The 25,202-nt window shown below is 37.5% G+C and overlaps 1 protein-coding gene across 1 annotated transcript in view; it reads left to right on the top strand.

Annotated features, from left to right (window-relative positions):
• The window catches only part of LOC136866041 (bridge-like lipid transfer protein family member 3B), a 458,695-nt gene that overhangs the window by 290,202 nt on the left and 143,291 nt on the right, over positions 1-25,202 (top strand). Inside the window, exons 13-14 of the mRNA XM_067142666.2 lie at positions 2,556-3,046; positions 6,530-7,282. Of these exons, the coding sequence (XP_066998767.2) occupies positions 2,556-3,046; positions 6,530-7,282 (1,244 nt within the window). The remainder of the gene's footprint in view (positions 1-2,555; positions 3,047-6,529; positions 7,283-25,202) is intronic.

The raw sequence follows: 25,202 nt of genomic DNA, 5'->3' as shown, positions 1-25,202 counted from the left end.
CAGGGCCCTCAAAGTCCCCACTGTACTTCACCCCTACAGGCAGTCCCCTACTTCAGCTGTCCAGTCTCCATAGACAAGGGGATGGAATTAATTTATTCACAAAAATGTAATAACCTACACAGGTCGAATGCCCTCTAACATTTCTTTCCTCTGTTGCTGTTTATTCTTTTCTATAATATCTGTGCAGATTTTGGAAAAGGATCAGACACTTTCCCAGGTAAACTGTTCCACTCCTTCACGTCCTTCCTAATGAATGAAAATTTACCCCAGTCATTTCTGCTAAAATCCCATCTAATTTTATACTTGTGATCAGCCCTGCCAATATAATTGTTTTCCAACTGAAGCCTTTCACGGATTTCTCCCCATGCTTCTTCTCCTGTATCTTCTTCTTAAGACGTCGTCTCCAAGAGGAGGTAGACGATCCACACGGCCAGCTCTGATCTTGACATTACAGCCATGCCATGTGAATTTATTGGAATATCTCTCAGGATTTTTAATGCAGTGGTTTCCCATTGCCTTCTGCATCCTAATGCCGTTGACTAAACTGGTTCCTCCGCCTTTGGGAATTATTTCTTGTCCCCAGGACAATAGAGTGCCCTTGTATAGGCTCTATATAATCCTATAAATCTAGTTTTCTCCCTTCTCTTACTTAAAGCTTCCCACCCAAGTTTCTGTAACATTTCTGATACACTACTTTTTCTCCTGAAATCTCCCGTTACAAATCTTGCTGCTTTCCTCTGCATACCATTTATTTCTTTTATTAGGTATTCCTGGTGAGGATCCCAAACACTGTTTGCATATTCCAGTAATGGATGAACCATTCTTAAGTAACTTTTCTCTTTTAATTCTTTGTTGCATCCTTTAAGTAGCCCCATTATGGCATGTAACGATCTGTATGCTTTCCCAACAATGTCATCAACATGAATTGCATGAATGTAATATTTTAGCTTCTACTGAGGATGGCCTGTAGATAGGCTGAAACATGTATAGATATCATCCCATCTAATATGGATGGTTGTTTTGTATTGAAAAGTAGGTTTACATAGACTTTTTATTTGTAAAGTAAAATCTGTGTAGTTGAAAACTGTAGAAAACTGTAATATTCATATATCAGGAACAGTCGAGTATCATTCTGATACGTTTGGAGGTTTCTGGAAACTTACTATAATGATTTATTATCCAGATACATGTAGAAACCTTAGGAATGTTATAGACTGTCCATGTGTGTTTGTAAACGGTAAGCGAACACTCGAGTTTGACCTACTCCAATCGAGAGGCCGGTCAATCGATTGTCTCTTAAGTGTTTGGATGTATTCCATTCAGAGTATTGCAGCAACATTTCCAGAAGTCGATATTTCTAGGTCGAAAAGAAAGTCTGTCAGTTTGACTCCGTGGTGAAGTCAGTCAGTCAGTGAGACAGTGACAGAGTCAGTGCAGTAAGAAAATGTAGAGTGTGGGTTAGAGTGAGTTGATGTCTGTATTTGTCAGAATCAACTTGAGTGAGAGGGTAGTCAATCAGTGTGTGGACTGTTGATATCTGTACTTTTCTGAATCGACTGTGTGATATTGAAGAGAATAACCAGTATGAGAACTTGTTGACATCTATACTTGACAGAATCTAAAATAAATTGCTTCACTGTATTTCCCTTCATAATATAGTGCTGTGTATAATTGCATATAACTGTGTATTGTTAAGGAATACAGGTAGTGACAATAAGGAAGTGAACGTATCTCATGTGATATTTGTTTATACCAAAATAAAGTCGCAATTAGAACTGTAGGATTTACAACAAGTTGTAGGGTGTAAGAAGAAACTTATTTGTCGTGAAAAATTTATTTTCAGACCGAACAGTTAGTCCTTGCTCAAATGGGAACAATATCAGTCATTAAACTGGTTGCCTGATTTTGATCAATTCAGCAACTTTTATCATTCATTCTGGTGGAAAATTGCATTGAAATGCATAAATAGTAACTTGAAAAACTGCAGCAAGAGTCTGCTTTTCTTATAAGATTTAGGTGAAGTAGAATGATTTTCTTACCACCAAAGGTCTTGTAGTGAAAATTAATGTAGTAATAGATACAGTGACCAACTAAGAATGCTACTAGGATTTTGTGGTTAACATCCAGTCCTTTGTGAGAATAATGATAAAAATTACCCTATAGGGTAGTGGGAGACTGTTTTTACTCTTTGGGAATGTAGTGACAAATTTATGAACAAATCTTGAACCCTAGCTGCTTTGTCAATGAAGTAATGAAAACATTGAAACTTGTTGAAATTTTTGAGATCTCTGTAGTTTCTTGTAACCTTGTGGAATTTAACAGTATAAAGCATAATTCTCTATATTGGATGATTTGTTCTCCTTTCATTTTATATTTTGCAGCACTCAAGTGTAGAAGTGCCGGTATACTTTTTAATGCTCAATTTGTGTTATATCAACCTGGGCCCACAAAACTTTGGTAACCATTATCAGTATTGTTTTGGTCTAAATTTGTGATTACCAATTTTTTTCCTTCGTGTCTCTGTGGTATATTATATCAGTGTTTTTGTTTGACAGGGAGCGATTATGAGCATCACCTCCCTGGCAATGTAGCTCCTGCAACTGTTGGTGAACTGGAACGAATGTTGTGTCGGGACTTGTTATGGACAGAGGCAAAGGATGTGTGGTGTGTCAGCTTAGATCCTGTGTGGGGTGATTTTGTTGGAGCACCTGCAACTGGTACTAACAAAAGTGTGCCCTTCTTGGACGCATTTCCTCTGACATTGTGGGTTCATGTTAAGTTACCTGGGACTAGTGACAATGCTTCTTTGAAGACTTGCAATGGTGATGGAGATAAATGTGACGACACTGTTCAAACTGCTGATATCCATGCACTAGCTCACATATCTAACCTTGTGAGTGTTCAGTTGAATCACTACCAGTACCTGTTCCTGTTGCGGTTATCTGAGGAACTTACAGAACTTGCTACTGTATTAGCCTTAGACTCAAACCGTATCTTGAAGCAAAAACAAAGTGGTTCTATGGTTATTGGTGCACTTTTACCACAGGTATTTATATTATGTTATTCATTATTTAGTTCACTTTTCAGATTATGTTGATTTGAAGGATATTATTTATCATACAATAAAGTAATATTTCTGTTGAACATCCTCACTAGTCTTGCTGCTATATAGAAATATTTTTAGAGCATAGTTTCATAAATGGGAACTTTCTAAATATGAATTAATGGAGAAGATGGACACTTCTGCACTGGAATGAATATTCTGGATTTCTAGTGGATAGCTTCATTATGCAATGTTGATAGATGACCAGATTATCAGTCTAATCTGCTGGTAGGCTTTGCACAGTAGTTACTCAATGACACAAACACAGTCCCGAGCACCGAGTTATTGGTTTACACCACTCCAGGTTGGCCTTAAATTTAGTTACTGGAGCTTTTAACCCACATACCACATCCGGCATCTTCATTCTGATAACTTTGTGACTTATTGGATAACTCTGGTTTCATTTCTTTTGCATGAATTTAGTAACAAGCTTATCGGTTTTGTTAAACTTTCCTGCCTTTAGTCCTCCGAATGCTTTTCTTAATGTGTTGGCATTCGTAAACTTTTCTTCACATTCCTGTTAACTTCGTTTGTTACATTAGGAATTACCAAACTTTCTTGCAGACTGTACATAATTAGTATGTTTTACATAACATAAAAACTACAATTTAAAGTTTATATCATTACTTCTTCTCTCTCCTATATTTAAATGAGGGGTGCTTAGTTGGGCGTCCGTGAGGCTAGCCCAGTGCCGCCGGGCTGATGTGACGTAAATTCGGGCAGGGCAGTTTACGTAGCAAGCATACGTCACAGTGAAGCAAGAGAGAGAACCCACTTTGCAAGGAAGGCAACAATGACTGATTGTGATTACGAAGCTGTCCTCCACTCCTCAGCAAAATGTTGATTGGGGTTCAGTATTTAAAATAAAACACTATAATAGCAAAACTGACCTTTTTAAGATAAAGGTTTGATTTATACTACGCTCGATATAAAAAGTTATTTTTATTTTCTTATATTTATTCAATCAAAGAAAATGGACACGTATTCAATTTTTGTGTTACGATCTACAAAGGTACAGGGTTTAAGCGTACAAGCTACAATTTACTATTTCCTGGATGGAAATGACAGTATTTCCATTTTTTTTAAAAGTAAAATTCCTGTTATTCATTAAGCAAACAGTAATATAATTACATAATTCAACAAGTTTACTGCTTGATTTTGCACAGTGTTATAGTGTTATGTGAATTTCCCTGTTCACTAAGTTTCTGAAAATAGTATTTTAAACTTATCAGGCATCCGATGATAATAGCTAGCCTCAAAATGGCAAGGAGTTCCATCATAAGTGAAAGTTAGGACAGATATTTATTATCCAAGCTTAAAGTACAACAACAATAATGTTAACATATCTACCAAATAGATATATAGTATGCCTTCAAATAAATAATCTGATTTTATTCCTGGTAAGCATGATTCGATTGTTGGTGAGTTTATCAGATAATTTAAACACAAACAATCACAAGTCACAGCTTATACACCTTAACTCCGTATTATATTAGAAATGTTTCTAAAGCACCTCTTAAAATGTAATAGTGAAAATTGTAACTCATTATGTACATTATAAAAATATTTGATGTTGTAGGCCTAACTCTTTATTGTTTATGGTCAAAGTACATAAACTGGCTGAATATCAATAACTTATTTCTTACAACGAAAATTGAAACTGTCTGCAACCCTGAAGATGGTTTTCCGTGGTTTCCCATTTTCACACCAGGCAAATGCTGGGCTGTACCTTAATTAAGGCCACAGCCGCTTCCTTCCCATTCCTAGCCCTTGCCTATCCCATAGTTGGCATAAGACATATCTGCGCCAGTGCGACGTAAAGCCAATTGTAAAAGTCTGTATACTTTCTGGTGTATATAATAAAATTCCAAATGTACCCTGAACCACTCTCACAAAGAACAAACAATTCGAAACCAATGTGACTCCTTTTTGATGGTATAAATTGCTTCCACTGCAGCCATCCTTTTCACAGCATTATTGATTCATTCACACAAATGTTTTCCTGTGGTATACACAATTCTTGGCACTTCTTACAAATTGGATTCAGAACAGGCAAGTTTTGAACAACTTCCCACTCATGTTGGCATCTTTAAGTCTTATTGTCAAGAAAATGACAGTATTTAAACAATAATGAAAACCTTTTCTCACTCATCACTTTGTTGAAGAATAGTGTCGAGATGAAATCCCTGTGACTAAAGGATAGTTCATAAGTAGGCTTCTTTCTTATTCCTTGAAAAATGAGAAGGGATAGGAAGAAGTTTATTTCTCATGTGGTAGTTGGAGTCCAATCCCGAGCTCGCAACTGAGGTTTCAGTACCGTATGCACTTTGAAAAATTGTTCTGCGTATTTATTTGTTTGCTCACATATTAGCTTGATTAGATCCTCCACTGTAAAATGGCTAAAATAATTCGATGGGCTTGCTTTCTTGGAATCACATAAATCAATATTTATTTTACTGTCCGATACAAACGTAAAAGGAGCACGAGGATTACCTTGGCTATATCAGTGTGAAGTGGCTGCATTACTTGTTGTAGGCAAGCTAATATCTTCTCCCTCTTCCTCATTTTCAGAAGCAAGTTCATTGTCACTTTCACCATTTATGCTATCGTTGCTGTCCAAAGAGTTGTCATCTAATTCGTCATCTGAATAAGTGAGTTGAAGAATTGTTTCATCATCCAAATTTGCGCGCTTAGCCATTATGAATGGAAGAAAATACAATGAAATATTGGTGAGCACTATGGTGTAGCAAGTCTGGAACCTGCTGACATCTATCAAACGATCATAGAACTACACTCAACAATACTAAGAGACGAGATAACACGTCTCACCCAGCAGATAACATTTTTCTAAGGCTCTAGACTAGTTAACTTGTCATTACCCAATTGAGTAACAACTATTGGTAGACGAATTTACTCATCACACCCGGTTAAGAGGTTAAAGGTAGGAAAGATGATAATGTGAAGATAAAATTGAAATTCAAGAGGACAAATTGGGGCAAATATTCATTTTTAGGAAGAGGAATTAGGGATTGGAATAATTTATCAAGGAAAATGTTTGGTAAATTTCTGAGTTCTATCAAATCATTTAACAAAAGACTAGGTAAACAATTGATATGGAATCTGCCATCTGAACAACAGCCCTAAATGCAGATCGATGAGTGATTCATTGATTGATTCATTCATATATTTGCATGTAAATGTGCAGTAGATATTGTAGATAAGTTAGATTTACATGTCTCATGTCTTTTTTAATCTTGTATCATTAACTGTTTTTTGCTTGCTGTTCTTGCTTTTTGTGGGGGGATATATTCATGTGTGAAAATATTGAGAAAATGCTCATGAGCCTGAATTTCACTAAGTAGTTCAGTAGAATATATATAACGGGATTTATATTATTAAACTATTTCAACCTAAATGTTGTTACAGGTGGAGGTGACATTTGTCATGCCATCAATGTCACCTGGAAAGGAATGTTCAGGTGGAGACTTGGAATCTGTGATACCAGACTCTGCCAGCTTGCAGGAAGATAATGTTAGCCTCCCTCAGGGTGTAATGAAACAACCCCTTACTCCTGGCAGTGAGGTATCATCTCTCTGTATTGACTTACAGCATCAGCAACGACAGCATCAACAGCAGCAGCAACAGTTGCCACATCATCACCAACAGCAGCAGCATCAACAGCAGCAGCCGCAGCAACAGCAACAGCAACAGCAGCAGCAGCAGCAATTCCTCCACATGGGGGATAAAATAGAATATCAAATGGGAGAATATACTTATCCTGTAGTTTCACATAGAAATGGCAGTGGTCCAAGTCCTACTGCATTTCCTGGACTCGTAATCCCCAACAATTTAAATGCTGGTCTATCTTCAGTTAAGAAAGGTTTCAGTAACCTCATGACATCACTGGATTCAGCACTAAAGGCAAGTCCTGATGATGCAAGTGACACCGCATCACTACGTAGTGATGCATCATCAGATAGTGAGAATTTTGTGGTTGTAAATTATTCAGGTGACAAGACTACAGAATGTTTAGATGCTATGTTTCGTGTGACCCCTGGACCAAATGACCCTATTCAACCTCTAGAAGTAGCTAGTGAGGTGTTAGCAGAAGATGATGGAACAATTACTACATCTCCTAGTGAGCGGTCACTAGATAGTAGCAGCAGACGGAGAGATCTGGTAAGTCGTATGGTTTGTAAGAATTACTGGAGTAATTATTAAAATTTCAAAAATGTGAATAAGAAGAAAAAATAAAACAAATGTAGCAGATTAAGAAGAATTTCTTTTTAAAACAGCAGGGTTTTATTTCATTCCATATGTTTTGATTTGTAGATATCAGAAAAATGAAGTACTATGTTGTTTGTATCTTGAACTGGCCTTTCTCTTTACTATCAACTTCTGGTCTAGTTCTCAGTCAATCTTTAACAAGTTGGTGTACTGTATGAGACTGGAAGTGAATGAATTTCTTTTAATGGGAACTTAGGTTTGGATTCTGATTATATTTAGAGACCAGCAAGGTACCAATTGCTGCTTTCAGAGTTGTTCCTCGGAGAAAAGAAAAATTATACTTTCTGGTTCATCAAACATAAATATGGGACACTTCAGGAAGAGGTTTCAAAAATCTAATTACCTTTTAAGACATTAAACTCATATCCGTAAAGATTTTACCACGATAGGTCAGGATCTAAAAATTCTACAGTGCAAACTAAAAGGTCCACTACTCAACATCTTAGAGAATTTTTACATTAGTGTGGAAGAATATAATGTGGGAAACTTTCATTTCGATTATTTGTAGTGAAAAACAATACCAGAAGATTTCACAATTATTACACTCCGTTTCAGTTACCACTCCCATAATCCTGCATACTGCCACACTCCACCTCGTCCTAACGACACGTCGTATGTTTCGACTGTGGGAGTAGGTCAGTCGAGAGCTGAACTCTGTAGACAGGGAACACAAGTAATGCAAGCGGGCCACGTAATGTAAGTTTATTTCGTACATCAAAACTTACCTTAAATGTTTCCTGACATCACCATTTTTTGATTCTTAATTTGATTTTTATTATCCACTTTACGGACTAAAAACAGATGGTTCAACTTCAATAACAACTTATATTGTCAGCCTATGACTGAACACATTAATTAATTCAACAGTGTACAGATATCAGTTGGACTGCATCAGCAGACAACGAGAATATCACAATAAAGAAAGGCCTCCAGCTCAAAAATTGTTTTAATGACCAGCGTTTCACACTTTTAACTTTTATCATGTTGTTTTTAAGGAGAAACTTTTTAAAAGGCTCTTCATATTGTGTGTCTAATGTTTTTAGTTATTATATAAATTTTACTGAGAATGACCCTATGCTGGGTTGAAACATGTCTATTTAAAATTTAATCTTAATTGGATGTATTGTTGAGTACTGAGTAGGATTTTGTACAATTTGTAAGAAGTTCAGCCATCAATATGGATCTAACATGAGATTTATGGTCTGTAACCAGGTCAGAGTTTGACAGAGCTGTGAGTGACCTCAATAGGAACAAGGCACCTGGAATCGATGACATTCCCTCAGAATTACTGACTGCCTTAGGAGAAACCAGCATGGCAAGGCTATTCCATTTAATGTCTAAGATGTATGAGACAGGAGAAGTCCCATCCGATTTTCGGCAGAATGTTTTTATACCTATTCGCAAGAAAGCCGGTGCTGACAGGTGTGAAAACTACCGCACCATTAGTTTAGTATCTCATGCCTGCAAAATTTTAACATGAATTATTTACAGAAGAATGGAGAAACAAGTTGAAGCTGAGTTGGGAGAAGATCAATTTGGCTTCAGAAGAAATGTAGGAACACGTGAAGCAATCCTGACTTTACGTCTGATCTTAGAGGATCGAATCAAGAAGGACAAGCCCACGTACATGGCATTCGTAGATCTAGAAAAGGCATTCGATAATGTTGATTGGACCAAGCTATTTAAGATTCTGAAGATGATAGGGATCAGATACCGAGAATGAAGAATTATCTACAATCTGTATAAAAATCAGTCTGCAGTGATAAGAATCGAGGGCCTTGAAAAAGAAGCAGCAATCCAGAAAGGAGTGAGGCAAGGCTGCAGTTTGTCCCCTCTCCTTTTCAATGTTTACATAGAACAGGCAGTAAAGGAAATCAAAGATAAATTTGGAAAGGGAATCACAGTCCAAGGAGAGGAAATCAAAACCTTGAGATTTGCCGATGATATTGTTATTTTATCTGAGACTGCAGAAGATCTCGAGAAGTTGCTGAATGGTATGGATGAAGTCTTGGGTAAGGAGTACAAGATGAAAATAAATAAGTCCAAAACAAAAGAAATGGAGTGCAGTCGAAGGAAGGCAGGTGATGTAGGAAATATTAGATTAGGAAATGAAGTCTTAAAGGTTGATGAATATTGTTACTTGGGTAGTAAAATAACTAACGATGGCAGAAGTAAGGAGGACATAAAAAGCAGGCTAGCACAAGCAAGGAAGAGCTTTCTTAAGGAAAGAAATTTGCTCACTTCAAACATTGATATCAGAATTAGAAAGATGTTTTTGAAGACTTTCGTGTGGAGCGTGGCATTGTATGGAAGTGAAACATGGACGATAACTAGCTCAGAAAGAAAGAGAATAGAAGCTTTTGAAATGTGGTGTTACAGAAGAATGCTGAAGGTGAGATGGATAGATCGAATCACGAATGAAGAGATACTGAATTGAATTGGTGAGAGGAGATCGATTTGGCTAAATTTGACGAGAAGAAGAGATAGAATGATAGGACACATCTTAAGACACCCAGGACTTGTTCAGTTGGTTTTTGAAGGAAGTGTAGGTGGTAAGAAAGGTAGGGGTAGACCAAGGTATGAATATGACAAGCAGATTAGAGCAGATGTAGGATGCAATAGTTACGTAGAAATGAAAAGGTTAGCACAGGATAGGGTGACATGGAGGGCTGCATCAAACCAGTCTATGGACTGATGACTCAAACAACAACAACCAATTCTCCTATCCACATCCTGTGAGAAGTTAGCCTTTGTTGAGAGAATACTTCCTTGATATAAAAAGTGGTTGACCTTGTCCAGTGGAGTATCAGCACTGAATATATGGAAAGCTGGGAGGTTCAACCCAGGTGTAGGCTGTGCAAGTACTTTGGTTTTCTGAACATTAATGGAGAAACCAAAATGAACGCAAGCACTCTTGAAACAACTGACCAACTGTTGCAGCTCCTCAAATGCTAGAGCACGTGCAGCAGCGTCATCTGCATATTGCAATTCCGTAACAGAGGTAATCTTAGTGAGCTTCTGCGAGCGAAGTATAGCCAGATTGAATAGTCTGTAGATATTCCATGTAGCATGGCAGCTAGATAAAGAGCGAAGAGTGTTGGAGCAAGCACACATCATTGTTTCAATCCATGAGTGATTGGAAATGGATCAGAGATAATATTTTGAGGAATACTACTGCAACTGGTGGTAAAAGGCACTCCCCAGTTGTATCCATTCCATATCCTATCCATTCTTCCATTTTCTGTCAGTTCATATACCAATATTTGAAGTGTTCTGTTATTTCCAGTTCCTTGTCTCCAACTTTGATAACTCCTTTTCCTACTTTACTTCCTCTACTCATCACCATTGTCTTCCTCTTCTCCACATTGATCCTCAATCCTCATCTTTTCCCCAGATCACATCACCGTCATCTGTAAACATCATTACATTTATTCTCTCCACTCTAGAATCTTCCCTTGCTGCCTTTGCGATCTCGTCCATCACCATTAATAATATATTTATTGCAGCAAATTGCCATATACAAAGAATGCAGAACATAATTAGAGGACTTTTCCTTTCTGCACACTTAGTCCGTGATAGCGATCACACTGCTTCCCTCACAAAGCACACATGCATCCCTCTTTTGGTGAGTGATACTTCATCGTGGAGCATAGTTTGAAGTGAAAACCATGCACAGTTAGTCTTGTTGTTACGTGCCGTAACTCATAGTTGGCTTCCTTCCATTTGTCGTTCATCATCGCTTCGGTACTGTAGTCCAGCGAGATTTCCGATTTCTTTCTCTGATATTCGCGAAATAAACTTTGATATGCTGGAGTTGATGGGAGAGAGAATGTATCCCGTATTTCCTCCAAAAACATAATTTGCTTAGTTAACTCATACACCAGTCTCAAATACGTAAATTTCGACAAACATAGGGCTATTACAAACTATCCACTTCATAGCCGTATCGATGATATAATCTAATGGTTTCATAAGAAAATATTTCCACCTAATCGATACCTTTTTCGATGTTATTCTTAATGATAATATAAATTGCCAAAGGCAAAATAAAGAAAGGTATCGATTAGGTGGAAATATTTTCTTACGAAACCATTAAACATAGGGCTCTCTTTAAAAATGTTGCTTTTATCTTCTCCACTTCCACTAAGTTTCTTACTGACAGATGCTGCCAGATACTGGAGATGCCGTAGGTTATTACAGGTGCTATCACCATTATGAACAATAAAGGTGACAACACACTCCCTTGTTTTAGCCCATTGTAAATTCTAAACCATTCAGTTCTACCCACTGGTGTCTTCACACAGCTGTAACAGTTATCATATATAGTGAAACCTCGTTAATGCATTCCTTATTAACACATATTCCTGTTTAGCTCGTTGTAAATTTGAAGTCCTGATTCTCATCGTATCAAATCTATATAAAAATATCTCGCTTATCACGTCACGAGTTTTAGCTATTACCGCTTAGCACAATCACATTTTTCTTAGCCCAGAGAATGTTATTTGTCATCCCTTGTTGAAGGAACGTTATTTCCAACTCGGGTAAGAGCCCTCGCCGCAGTTGTGTGATAATGGGAAAATACCTGGAAATTTTTAACTTCACAGGATAAATTGCACCTTCGGAGAGTAAGCCATTAGCCTCAGAAATACTCAGTTTTGTTTGCTGGTTAGCAGTGAAACTGCATAATAACACAATGAGCCTGCTTTTGCTTGTATTTTGCATTCCATTTAGAAGTTAGAAATGTATTTCATCTTTAGTTGTACAGTGAAGGGTAGCGAATATTTGTCGTGCCATAGCCCACATCTGGAACAAAATCGTGTGAAGTTGACCGGTGTGGTGTATATTTGTCTTGTGATAGCCTAATTAGGGATATGGGAAAAGTCATGAAATTCCTTACAAATGACAAAATTAAAGTCTGTCAGCAAGTTGACTGTCATTCACATCTGCAAGTGCGCAGAATAGGGATGTACTGAAACACTACCGATAGATGTCTCACGAGTGGTAGACGGTATGCGCCTGTCAATCGTCATTTGTTCCTATATGTTTCTGATAGAAAATGCCAAGTTACTTGAAGAAGTTAAAGTTTTAATATATCGCAGTGACAGAAAAGAAGACAAGAAAAGTATTTTGCCTAACTATTGCACTATTTCAGTGTTCCGAAATCAAGGTCAATCATATTCATACCATCAATTTCATAAGGAGGAGCCCTTCCGTAAAAAGTGGTTGCATGCACTTCGTAGACAGGACCTAAGAAATAAAAGTGTGACTGATAATGTCAATGTCTGGTTGAAGCATTTTGCAGTTGAAGATTGTCATTACTGAAACGAGTGAATAAGAGAATGAATTCTAATTAAGAAATAATTTTATAATAAGTTAGTGACCTTCTGATTAGCTAATATGACCTATTTCAATCATTTTAGCCGGGCTGAGTAGCTCAGATTGTAGAGCGTTGGCCTTCTAACACCAACTTGGCAGGTTCGATCCTAGCTCACTCCGGTGATATTTGAAGGTGTTCAAATACGTCAGCCTCGTGTCAAGTATATTTAATGGCACATAAAATAATTCCTGTGGGACAGAAGTCTGGCACCCCGGTGTCTCCAAAAACTGTAAAAGTAGTTATCGGGATGTAAAAAATATAACATTTGTTGTTGTTATTGTTATTATTATTATTATTATTATTATTATTATTATTATTATTATTATTATTATTATTATTATTATTATTATTATTATTCAGTGAGCCTCTGTGATTTATGTGGCAGTGTGCCTGCCTCTCACCACTGGGTTCCGTGGTTCTAATCCGGGTCAATCCATGTGAGATTTGTGCTGGATAAAGCGAAGTTGGCACAGGTTTTTCTCCTGGAACTCCAGTTTTCACTGTCATTGTTCATTCCAGCAACAGTCTCCAATTTCATTTCATTCATCTCTCAGCCATTAGTCATTGCCCCAGGGGAGTGTGACAGGCTTTGGCAGCTGTCACAGCCCCTAGATGGGGCTTTATTCATTAATTTTAGGTGAAAGACGAAGACTTAATGAGAATGCTGTACCTTCTATATTTTTAGGGAGTGGCACCTGCACCTTGGAAAAAATTATCCAAAGATTAAGAAGATTAAGTAGGGAAGCAGCCTTAACACTGTGTGCGGTGGTGTACCCTGAATCACAGAGTGACGTATAATTTAACACTGGAGCGTCATCAATTCCAGACTTCCTGAACACAAAATAATTCATCAGTTCTAAATTTAAAATATTTATATCTGTCTTATGACCTGAAACAAGGTCTTGAAACCCGTGCACTGAAGGGAAATTCATTTCAGTAGTACTAGATGTAGCCTCTGGTACTGCAGTTGTGCCAATATCATGCTTTGTGTACACTTCTAACCTAATATATATTACGCATGTTTTCAAAAGGCTATTTGCCCTTAAAGAATTCAATCTTAACAAAAACACTAAAAGAAAAGGTTGCTACTTCTAGTCCTTCCCTTTCAGTCAACTAGCTTCTTTGCGGATAATTTTCCGCCCTTTTCCTTCAATTCCGCTTTCAAATCTGCAATAGTCATTTCTCATCTCTTTCAAAACATCGACAGAATATCGTAATTTCATTTCAATCAATCAATCAATCAATACTGATCTGCATTTAGGGCAGTCTCCCAGGTGGCAGATTCCCTATCTGTTGCTTTCCTAGCCTTTTCCGAAATGATTTCAAAGAAATTGGAAATTTATTGAACATCTCCCTTGGTAAGTTATTCCAATCCCCAACTCCCCTTCCTATAAATGAATATTTGCCCCAGTTTGTCCTCTTGAATTCCAACTTTATCTTCATATTGTGATCTTTCCTACTTTTATAGACGCCATTCAAACCTATTCGTCTACTAATGTCATTCCACGCCATCTCTCCACTGATAGCTCAGAACATACCACTTAGTCGAGCAGCTCTTCTTCTTTCTCTCAATTCTTCCCAACCCAAACATTGCAACATTTTTGTAACGCTACTCTTTTGTCGGAAATCACCCAGAACAAATCGAGCTGCTTTTCTTTGGATTTTTTCCAGTTCTTGAATCAGGTAATCCTGCTGAGGGTCCCATACACTGGAACCATACTCTAGTTGGGGTCTTACCAGAGACTTATATGCACTCTCCCTTACATCCTTACTACAACCCCTAAACACCCTCATAACCATGTGCAGAGATCGGTACCCTTTATTTACAATCCCATTTATGTGATTACCCCAGTGAAGATCTTTCCTTATATTAACACCTATAGAGCATCCAGCGTTAAGAAAAGACTACAGGCCTTATGGGCTTTTACTTCTATTGGTGTTACCCACTTTAGTTCTACCTGTATATAAAAATGATAATGAATCCCTATCAAAATGTATAATTTTTCTTATGAAACAAGTATTGGTTGTGCCATACAGTACTGAAGAAGACGTAAAATCATTCTGATAACTTTGATTTTATCCTTTTTAAATATCGTATATGCGGTTCAGTACACGGATCAGCCGGCCATGCTTGTCGCATTGCGCGCCACATTTCAGCGTGTAGTGCGGAAGTGTGTACAGTAGTCAACACGTGTAATAACTCAGCTTAATGCGAATCTTCATTGGTGAGGTCAGTGCGGCATGTTTCCCTTTTTGTGTGTGTCACTCATTACAGTGATTGCTTATGTAAGGGAGATATTCGCCAGAGTGAAGTGATCGTCTTGCTGGGGCGCATAGTGTTTTGTTATAAATACAGTATATTGTGTTTCATTTTTCGTGTATTGCATTGGTTTTGGTTGTGTGTATCGTGTATAGTTTTTGTCTGTTTAGTATTTTATATAATCAGTCAGCGAGTAATACATTTAAATTATAGCTGAACATGTGAAAAGGAGAAGTAGAGAAGTTGTTAGGAGAAAGGAACGGCAAATGGTGCTTAATTCATTTTCATATTTGAAAACAAAGCATCCAGAACGAAGAGTAAACAGGGTAGTAGATAAAGCCGCAAAGTTTTTAGGAATTTCGAGGCCTTCCGTCTTCAAAATAAGGAAGGAAGCCAGCGAAGGGCCACTCCAGAGTCCCAGCAAGAAGCGGGAAAGGAAAAAGTTAATTCGCAGTAATTCCAGACTCATTAAATACAATGATTTTTTCAGAAGTGGAATACGGCGCACTGTTCATGAATTTTATTTTAGAGATGAACCGCCAACTCTGAACACAATCCTCACTTCCGTAAACAGCAACCCCGAACTACATGATTTTAAGAAATCATACAAATAGGTCACTCAGCATTCTGTATTTTATGTTGCGGAAGAATATTTAAGTTATCGTATTTTGTAATAAACATGAAGCCCTTGCATCTGTTGTCACTTACGAGTAAATTTATCTGAAATGAGCTGAAGGATAAATCACCGAGATAGAGATATCTCGCCGTCAGCTTCCTGTGTTGTAACCACACAGTATTTGCCTTAATAATGAAATGTTTCTGGGGGCTAATAGACTCAGTACTGTGCTCCCTTAAAGCAACAACGATCAAGAAACTTTCTCAGATATAAGAAACCAGACAATTATTTCGGTTTCTGGACATGCATGTTATTATTCTTCTTGTTTTCGAATGGGTCTACTATGGACCACGTTAAGCATCATTCATTTACGGTTCTTCCTCTTTCGATCGGCCCAGTACTTCTTCATCCTTTCGGAGTGGGCTTCTTTATGTTCTCGTGACCAGTTGTTGCCGGTCCGTTTTTTTGCTACTTTGATCTTGGAATCCCTTAATTTTGTTGATGATTTTTCTGTATTCCTGTCTGTTGTATACTACCTGCTGTGATATATTATTTTCCTCCATATCCTCCTTGACCCCTATTATTATTATTATTATTATTATTATCATTATTATTATTATTATTATTATTTAGTTCACATCCCTGCATGTTCAAACTCTTACTCTATTTCGAATGATACAGTGAGTGGGCTATTATCCTTAGAAACGTTATGACTGTAATTTCATTAATGACTGGAGATAATCTGGCATTTATATTATTATTAGTCTTGCAACAGCTGTACCAAACGATGTATAATTTTATGTCATCACTGTATTTCACAAGCAGTGTCCGAGCAGCGGTGAGTGAGCGAGTATGGCAACAGTGGAAGGCAGCAGGCCCATAAGGCCTGTAGTCTTTTCTTAACTCTGGATGCTCTATAGATAATTACAATGATCACCAAAAGGAACTTTCACCCCATCAATGCAGTAATTAAAACTGAGAGGACTTTTCCTATTTGTGAAAATCACAACCTGACTTTTAGCCCCGTTTATCAACATACCATTGCCTGCTGTCCATCTCTCAATATTTTCGAGGTCACGTTGCAGTTGCTGACAATCTTGTAACTTATTTATCACTCTATAGAGAATAACATCATCCGCAAAAAGCCTTACCTCCGATTCCACTCCTTTACTCATATCGTTTATATATATAAGAAAACATAAAGGTCCGATAACACTGCCCTGAGGAACTCCCCTCTCAACTATTACAGGGTCAGACAAAGCTTCACCTACTCTAACTCTCTGAGATCTATTTTCTAGAAATATAGCAACCCATTCAGTCACTCTTTTGTCTAGTCCAATTGCACTCATTTTTGCCAGTAGTCTCCCATGATCCACCCTATCAAATGCTTTAGACATGTCAATCGCGATACAGTCCATTTGACCTCCAGAATCCAAGATATCTGCTATATCTTGCTGGAATCCTACAAGTTGAGCTTCAGTGGAATAACCTTTCCTAAAACCGAATTGCCTTCTATCGAACCAGTTATTAATTTCACAAACATGTCTAATATAATCAGAAAGAATGCCTTCCCTGCATTTAAAGCAACAGTTTTGTTTCGATTATCATAAATTTAAAAATACTCCATATAAGTCACATGTAAAACAATCGAGAAGCGGAAAGCGAATAACGTTTATTACAATTACACTGCCTAGCAGACAAGTTTTGCGTGATACATCCCTATTGGTTGAATGTTGAAACTCGCACCTTCCAGTTTTGACTCGATCACTTGAATCAGTCTTAGTCAGTTGAAATTTTGTTCAACTCGAAATGGCAGCCAAAGTCTTTATGTTGGAGTTGCACCAGGTTTTACTGTATTGCTTGTATCATGTTTTTTTTTTTTTTTTTTTTTTCTATGCTTCTTTGTATTAAGCTTTCCCAAACTCTTGATCTGGGGATGCTGTTGTATGCCTTTTTAAGCCTATAAAAGTCTGTACTATATTCTTCCCATATTCCTAGCTCTTTTTCAGCTCTTTTTCACGATCTGTCTTAGAATGTAAATAGGTTCCACTGTTGACCTTCCACCTCTGTATCCAAATTGTTTCTCTTTGACATTCCACCTTTCCTCCAATAATTCTTCTTTCCAATATTCTTTCCATTATCTTGGCAACATAGCAGAGGATGGTGATTGCTCAGTAGTTACTGCACATCTTCTTATTGCCTTTCTTGAATATTGGTATTACAACCCCCTTTTACTCAGGCACTTTTTCCTCTCTCCATACATACTTGAGTATTCTATAAGTCCACTCGAGATCCGCTGGTCCTGCACGTTTGATCCTTTTTATGGCTACTTCATCTGATCCCACAGCTTTTCCCATTTTCATTTTCTATTTGCTCATTCCACCTCTGTCAGTATAATGTCTGATTCCTTTTCTGTTACTTCTTCTGTTCCTGCTGCCTGGATACCTTCCGCTCATGTCTGGTTTCTCACATTCAGCAGTTCACTGAAATATTCTTCAACAAATCCTATGTTCATTGTTTCATTCCGACAGTTTCTTACAATTCCAAATATTTCTTTTTTCCCACAGTTCAAATTTTCCTTTACTTCCTTGGTGAATGTTTTCCCAAATTTTCTTCTTTTCTTCGGCTTCTACTTTTTTCCAAACTCTTTTCACTTCTATGTATCTGGCTCTACTCTCTTCATTCTTTTGTGTTTTCCATTCCTTCCATGTTTTCTTCTTTTCCTTTACTTTATCTTTCATTCCACCATGTTCTCTCTTTCTCTCTTACCTTTCTTGATGTTTTCCCCACATGTTTTTCTCTGCACACCTTACAAATGCACTCTTAAAATTATTTCTTTCTTTCCTTTCTTTCTTTCTTTCTTTCTTTCTTTCTTTCTTTCTTTCTTTCCGTATATCAAGCAAGAACGCGGGGGGATCAACATGAAGTAGAAGAGAAGCTGTCACTTTACAGAAAGAAAAAATTACAGGTCAAACAGTTGGTTGTAGCTGAAAAGCAGAAATGCAAGGAAGATCTGGCTACCAAAATAACACAGGATGGAAATAAAAAACTGTTATACAGTATTGATAAGAATAGCAAAAACTCAAAATGAATATATCCAATCTGTAAAACTTCCTAATGGTGAGGTGACTAGGGAGAAGACTAAAATATTACAGGAGTTCCAAAGACACTTTGAAACTTTGCTGAACTGTTATGAAAATGTCACTCCATTAGACGACGAACCTTATGATTTTGGCAGCACAAATACCACTAGTTTGACATGGTTGGAAGTAGAGACAGCAATAGTTAAGCTGAAAAACAACACATCAACTGGATCAGATGAATTAAGTGTTGAGATGATCAAAGCACTAGGAGAGGTGGATGTACAGGGTACTAAATAGAATCTGGAAAGAGAATGTAATACCCAGTGACTGGAAGCAAGGAGTCATCATCCCATTGTTGAAAAAAGGTGATAGAAAGAAATGTACCAACTACAGAGGTATAACTCTACTGTCACATGGCCTCAAAATCTACTAATCCATCCTTGAGAGCAGGATTAGAAAATATGTTGAACCTACACTTGATCAACTATAGACCTCATTTTTGCCACCAGAATGCTCTATGAGAAGTATCGGGACAAGGATAAAACACTTATAACTGTTTTTCTGGACATTGAGAAATCATATGACCATGTACCATGCAGGCATATGAGAATGATTGAGACATAAGAAAATGCCTGATAACATCATAGCACGAGTACAACGATTATATGATGATACCAAGTGTTGTGTCCAGGTCCAGGATTGAAGGTCAGGTTGGTTTGAAATGAAGAGTGGAGTCCAGCAAGGAAGTCATCTTTCACCACTTCTCTTCATAATCATAATGGGACCGAGCTCGATAGCTGCAGTCGCTTAAGTGCATCCAGTATTCGGGAGATAGTAGGTTCAAACCCCACTGTCGGTAGCCCTGAAGATGGGTTTTCTGTGGTTTCCCATTTTCACACCAGGCCACGGCTGCTTCCTTCCCACTCCTAGCCCTTTCCTGTCCATCGTCGCCATAAAAGCTATCTGTGTCAGTGCGACGTAAAACAACTAACAAAAAAAAATATATCATAATGGATGAAGTTTTAAAAGCAGTTAAGAGAAAGGATCCAACAACTAATGCCATGGTTTTTGCTTATGATGTAATGGTATGGGGTAGGACAGAAGCGAAGTACAAACTAGACTAGATCTCTGGCATGAAGCTTTTACAACCTTAGGTCTCAAAATCAGCAAAACGAAGACAGTTGGCTTGGTGATGAGTAGAAACTCTCCAGTTGTTCATCTAAGAATTGGAGATGAGGAGATGGATATTGTAGATAACTTCCTGTATTTAAGTAGTGTTCTGTCATCAGACAATACCATACATCAAGAGATTAGTAACAGAATACAGAGAGCTTCCAAATTCTATCACGCTGTACATCAGATACTTTGGGATGAAACATTTCCGTTAGTTTCCAAGATCAGTTTGTACAAAATATATCTAGTACCTATATTGACGTATGGCCTGGAAGCAGCAACACTTACTGGACCAACAAAGAGTCGTCTTCAGGCAACAGAAATGAAGTTCTTGTCTACAAAAAACAAAAATGGATAGAATAAGGAATATGGATATCCGACAACAGCTTGGATTGGGAAAGAAGATTGCTGGAGACTCTAGAAGTGAAGAGATTGCAATGTTATGGTCACATGAAAAGAATGAACCCCCACAGGACTCCTCGAACATACTTTGACCACAATGTTCCTGGGAAGAGACCAAGAGGAAAACCTCGTGACGTTTGGGAAAAACAGATAATGAAGGACCTTGAAATTAGAGATGTGAACTGGTGTCACATATATGAGCAGCATCTGTGGATGGATAGAACGAACTGGAGGAGGCTCGTACACAACCGCACTTGGCTTGCCGGAGCGAAGAAATTATGATGATGATGTTCAACATGAGGAATATCTGTTCTTGATATCAATTTTTTATCATTCCTGAACTCTACCTGAACCTACTTTTCCTTCAATCTCCAGACCCTAATCTTTCATTCTCTTGCCAACATAGTTGGGGATGTGTGGGACCTGGTAAATGCAGCACGGGTGTAGTTTAAGGAAGCGGATGTTATCAGTGGAATGCTGTGTAGGAGGGATACTGACTGAAAGGTCATTGGGGATCTAAATGAGTCTAAGGAGTGGGTATGTGGGAAACTGGGAGTGAGATTTCTAGATCCTAATGGGTGGGTAGGAGATAGGGATCTGCACTCAGATGGCCTTCACTTAAACTGTAGTGGTACATATTAAGTTAGGAAATTTGTTTAGAAGGGTTATAGGGAGGTACATTCAGGGAAACGGGGTGGCCTAGGGAGCGGTGTTAAGGGAACAGGGAACTGGAAATCAAGTAGGGATGACATAAAAATGTTAGTGCTCAACTGTAGAAGTATTGTAAAGAAAGGAATAGAATTAAGTAGTTTAATAGATATATACTTACCAGATATTGTCATAGGAGTTGAATAATGACTGAGAAATGATATAATGGATGCAGAAATTTTCTCACGGAACTGGAGTGTGTATCGTCGAGATAGGATAGGAATGGTAGGAGGGGAAGTATTCATTCTGGTGAAAGAAGAATTTGTAAGCTATTAAAATGTTAAAGATTACAAACATGAAATTCTAGGGGTAAGGCTCATCTCTTAAGATAATAGGCAACTTGATGTCTTTGGAGTGTACAGACAAGGAAAGGGTAGCGCAGACGCTGATTCAGAATTATTTGATAAGATAATCAGCTATGTGGGAAACGATAAGGAAAGGAACTTGATTGTAGGGGGTGATCTCAATTTACCAAATGTCAATTGGGAAGGTAATGCGAACGAGAGGAAGCATGATCAACAAATGGCAAATAAGTTAATATGGGAAGGGCACCTGATTCAGAAAGTGATGGAACCAACTAGAGGGAAGAATATTCTGGATGTGGTGCTGGTAAAACCAGATGAGCTCTATAGAGAAACTGAAGTAATAGATGGTATTAGTGATCAATTAGTAAATATTCAAGATAAATATTATAACTAGAGTAAGTGGTCCACCTATTCAATACAATATATAATTTATTATATTTAGTACATGTTTCATCCCCTAAGGGACATCATCAGCTATAATAAATTAACATTAATATATCAGAAATACAAAATAGATATTACTAAAATTGGAAAGACACATTAAAATATTGATGTATGGTTACGACATTTAAAATGAGATCTTAGAAATTTTGTTAAAATTGTAAGTCATATGATAGATAAAACAGTTAAACTGTCCATTATACTCTTAATGATATTCTTGGAAAATACCAGTTGTGCTTTATAAAATCTTAAATGATCAATTGTTGTAAATAGCACACTTGATTTGTATCTCGTGATGAAAGATTAGTTAAATCTTTGATATGCATTCCTTGGATAGTATAATATATTGAATGCTTCAGAATTTAAAGTCAACTCGGGGCCACAGTGGCAAAGTTCTTTGTAGTAATGAATATAGTTTTATTCCTTATTATTGGTCCCGATGTGCGGAGAAGGACTCGCTTCTACGGAGGTAAGTGTGCACACTTTAACTGTAAAAAATAACCATAACCAAACCAAACATAACCAAAATGATTGAAAAGCAGGACATGTCCGGCAAAAGCCGGACGGGTGGTAACCCTAAATAGGCGGACCACTTAGTTATAATATTTAAGTTTATCTGGAATATTAACTAATTGATTATAGTGAATACGGGATTAGTATTACTTGAAATGAAGCTGTTAAAGCTTATGACTTGTAATGGTGTCCAGCTCCATGGCTAAATCAGAGGTGCCAACTGTTACGGATTATCCATAATTATTATGGATTTCCTCTCACGATTACAGGATTACGATCAAAGGGTAAATTATTACGGAAAAGCGACATTATAACGAAAATATAATTTCTACGGAAAAAATAAGGAAAGAAGGAAAAATGAATCTTTTCGAGCATTAGTACTCGGCTCTCTTCGTTTCAATGCTTGTGAGTTGGCAACGATACTTATTCGATCGTCACTTCCTTTTGATACCCGTGAGCGTCGTGAAATTCATTCTGAATTAAGGAACTAATGTATTCATGTATTATAGCAGTATTAAGTGTACCTGCCAGTAACTCTCCTACAGAAAGATTCCTCAGTGTTAATAGGAAAAAATAGAAGGACTTCAGGCTTACAGTAATCACATCTACACTGGAATCGCTTATTGTTCATAAGCTGAAAATGTCCTCACAGGGGGAAGGATGCTACTAGAAAAACCCCACACAAAAGCACCTGATGCGTGTGAAACAAGCTACAAACAATGTTTTGTGACAGGCCTGGTAATGTGAAAACGTATTGGATACTACGATATATTTTAGAGTAGATTGTTGTGGGGAAGGGCAAAGAGGGTGTTATTATCCAGAAGGGATGAGTTTACTTTGGATTTGACTCCAAAATTTTTCGGAGGTTAGAGAAGGGGGTTTACGGAAAAGTCATTTCGAAAGTTGGCACTTCTGCTAAATGGTTAGCGTGCTGGCCTTTGGTCACAGGGGTCCCAGGTTCGATTCCCGGCAGGGTCGGGAATTTTAACCATCATTGGTTAATTTCGCTGGCACGGGGGCTGGGTGTATGTATCGTCTTCATCATCATTTCATCCTCATCACGACGCGCAGGTTGTCTACGGGAGGCAAATTGAAAGACCTGCACCTGGCGAGCCGAACTTGTCCTTGGACACACCCTGCACTGAAAGCCATACGCCATTTCATTTTACTTGTAATGGTATTAGTGATCACAAAGCTTTTTTTTTTTTTTGTGGTAGTTGAAAATAAATGTGAAAGAAAGGAAGATATTAAAATTAGGACTATTATGCAGTAAGGTATGGCTGATAAAACAGGCATCAGGGAGTTTTTAATAAGTGACTATGATCGGTGGAAAATGGTAAATCAAAATGTAAACAGACTCTGGGATGAGTTAAAAGCAATTGTTGAGGAATGTGAAAATAGGTTTGTACCTTTAAAGGTGGTAAGGAATGGTAAAGATCCACTATATTATAACAGAGAAGTAAAGAGACTAACAAGAGATGCAGGTTGGAAAGAAAAGAGTTAGAAATGGCTGTGGAAGTAAGGAGAAATTGAAGGAATGTGCTAGGAAATTTAATCTAGCAAAGAAGTCAGCTAAAGATAATATGATGGCAAGCATAATTGGCAGCCATACAAATGTTACTGAAAAATGGAAGAGTATATATAGGTACTTTAAGGCAGAAACAGATTCCAAGGAGGATATTCTAGGAATCATTAATGAACAAGCGGAGTGTGTATGCGAGGATCTTCAAAAGTCAGAAGTATTCAGTCAGCAGTATGTAAAGATTGTTGGTTACAAGGATATTGTCCAGACAGAGGATATTGATTAATACTAAAGTTGTATTAAAATTTATCTATGATCGCATTGACATTTACAGTAAGATACAAATTGAAAACTAGAAAAGCTGCTGGAATTGATAAGGTTTCAGGGGATATATTAAAGAAAATGTGGTGGGATATAGTACCATATCTGAAGTACTTGTTTGATTATTGTTTGCGTGAAGGAACTATACCAAATGAATGGAGAGTTACTATAGTAGCCCCTGTATATAAAGGAAAGGGTGATAGACATAAAGCTGAAAATTATAGGCCACTCAGTTTGACATGCACTGCATGTAAGCTTTGGGAAAGCAAAATTAATAACTGGTTTGATAGAAGGCAGTTTGGGTTTAGGAAAGGTTATTCCACTGAAACCCAACTTGTAGGATTCCAGCAAGATATAGCAGATATCCTGGATTCAGGAGGTCAATTGGACTGTATCGCGATTGACCTGTCTAAGGCATTTGATAGGGTAGATCATGGGAGACTACTGGCAAATATGAGTGCAATTGGACTTGACGAAAGAGTGACTGAATGGGTGGCTCTGTTTCTAGAAAATAGAACTCAGAGAATTAGAGTAGGTGAAGCTTTATCTGTCCCTGTAATAATTAAGAGGGGAATTCCTCAAGGCAGTATTATTGGACCTGTATGTTTTCTTATATATATATATATCAATGATATGTGTAAAGAGGTGGAATCAGAGATAAGGCTTTTTGCAGGCGATGTTATTTTGTACAGAGTAATAAGTAAGTTACAAGATTGTGAGCAACTGCAAATGACATGATGATAAATGGGGTTAAAAGTCAGGTTGTGAGTTTCACAAATAGGAAAAGTCCTCTGAGTTTTTATTACTGCATTGATGGGATGAAAGTTTCCTTTGGGGATCATTGTAAATACCCAGGTATTAATATAGGGAAAGATCTTCATTGGGGTAATCACATAAATATGATTGTATACAGATCTCTGCAATTGGTTATGAGGGTATTTAGGGGTTGTAGTAAGGATGTGAAGGAGAGAGCATATAAGTCTCTGGTAAGACCCCAACTAGAGTAAGTTCCAGTGTATGGGACCATCACCAAGATTACTTGATTCCAGAACTGGAAAAAATCCAAAGAAAAGCAGCTCAATTTGTTCTGG

This window comes from Anabrus simplex, chromosome 3, assembly GCF_040414725.1.
Source record: "Anabrus simplex isolate iqAnaSimp1 chromosome 3, ASM4041472v1, whole genome shotgun sequence".
NCBI classification, from domain to species: domain Eukaryota; kingdom Metazoa; phylum Arthropoda; class Insecta; order Orthoptera; family Tettigoniidae; genus Anabrus; species Anabrus simplex.
This window is presented reverse-complemented; position numbering and strand designations above follow the sequence as displayed.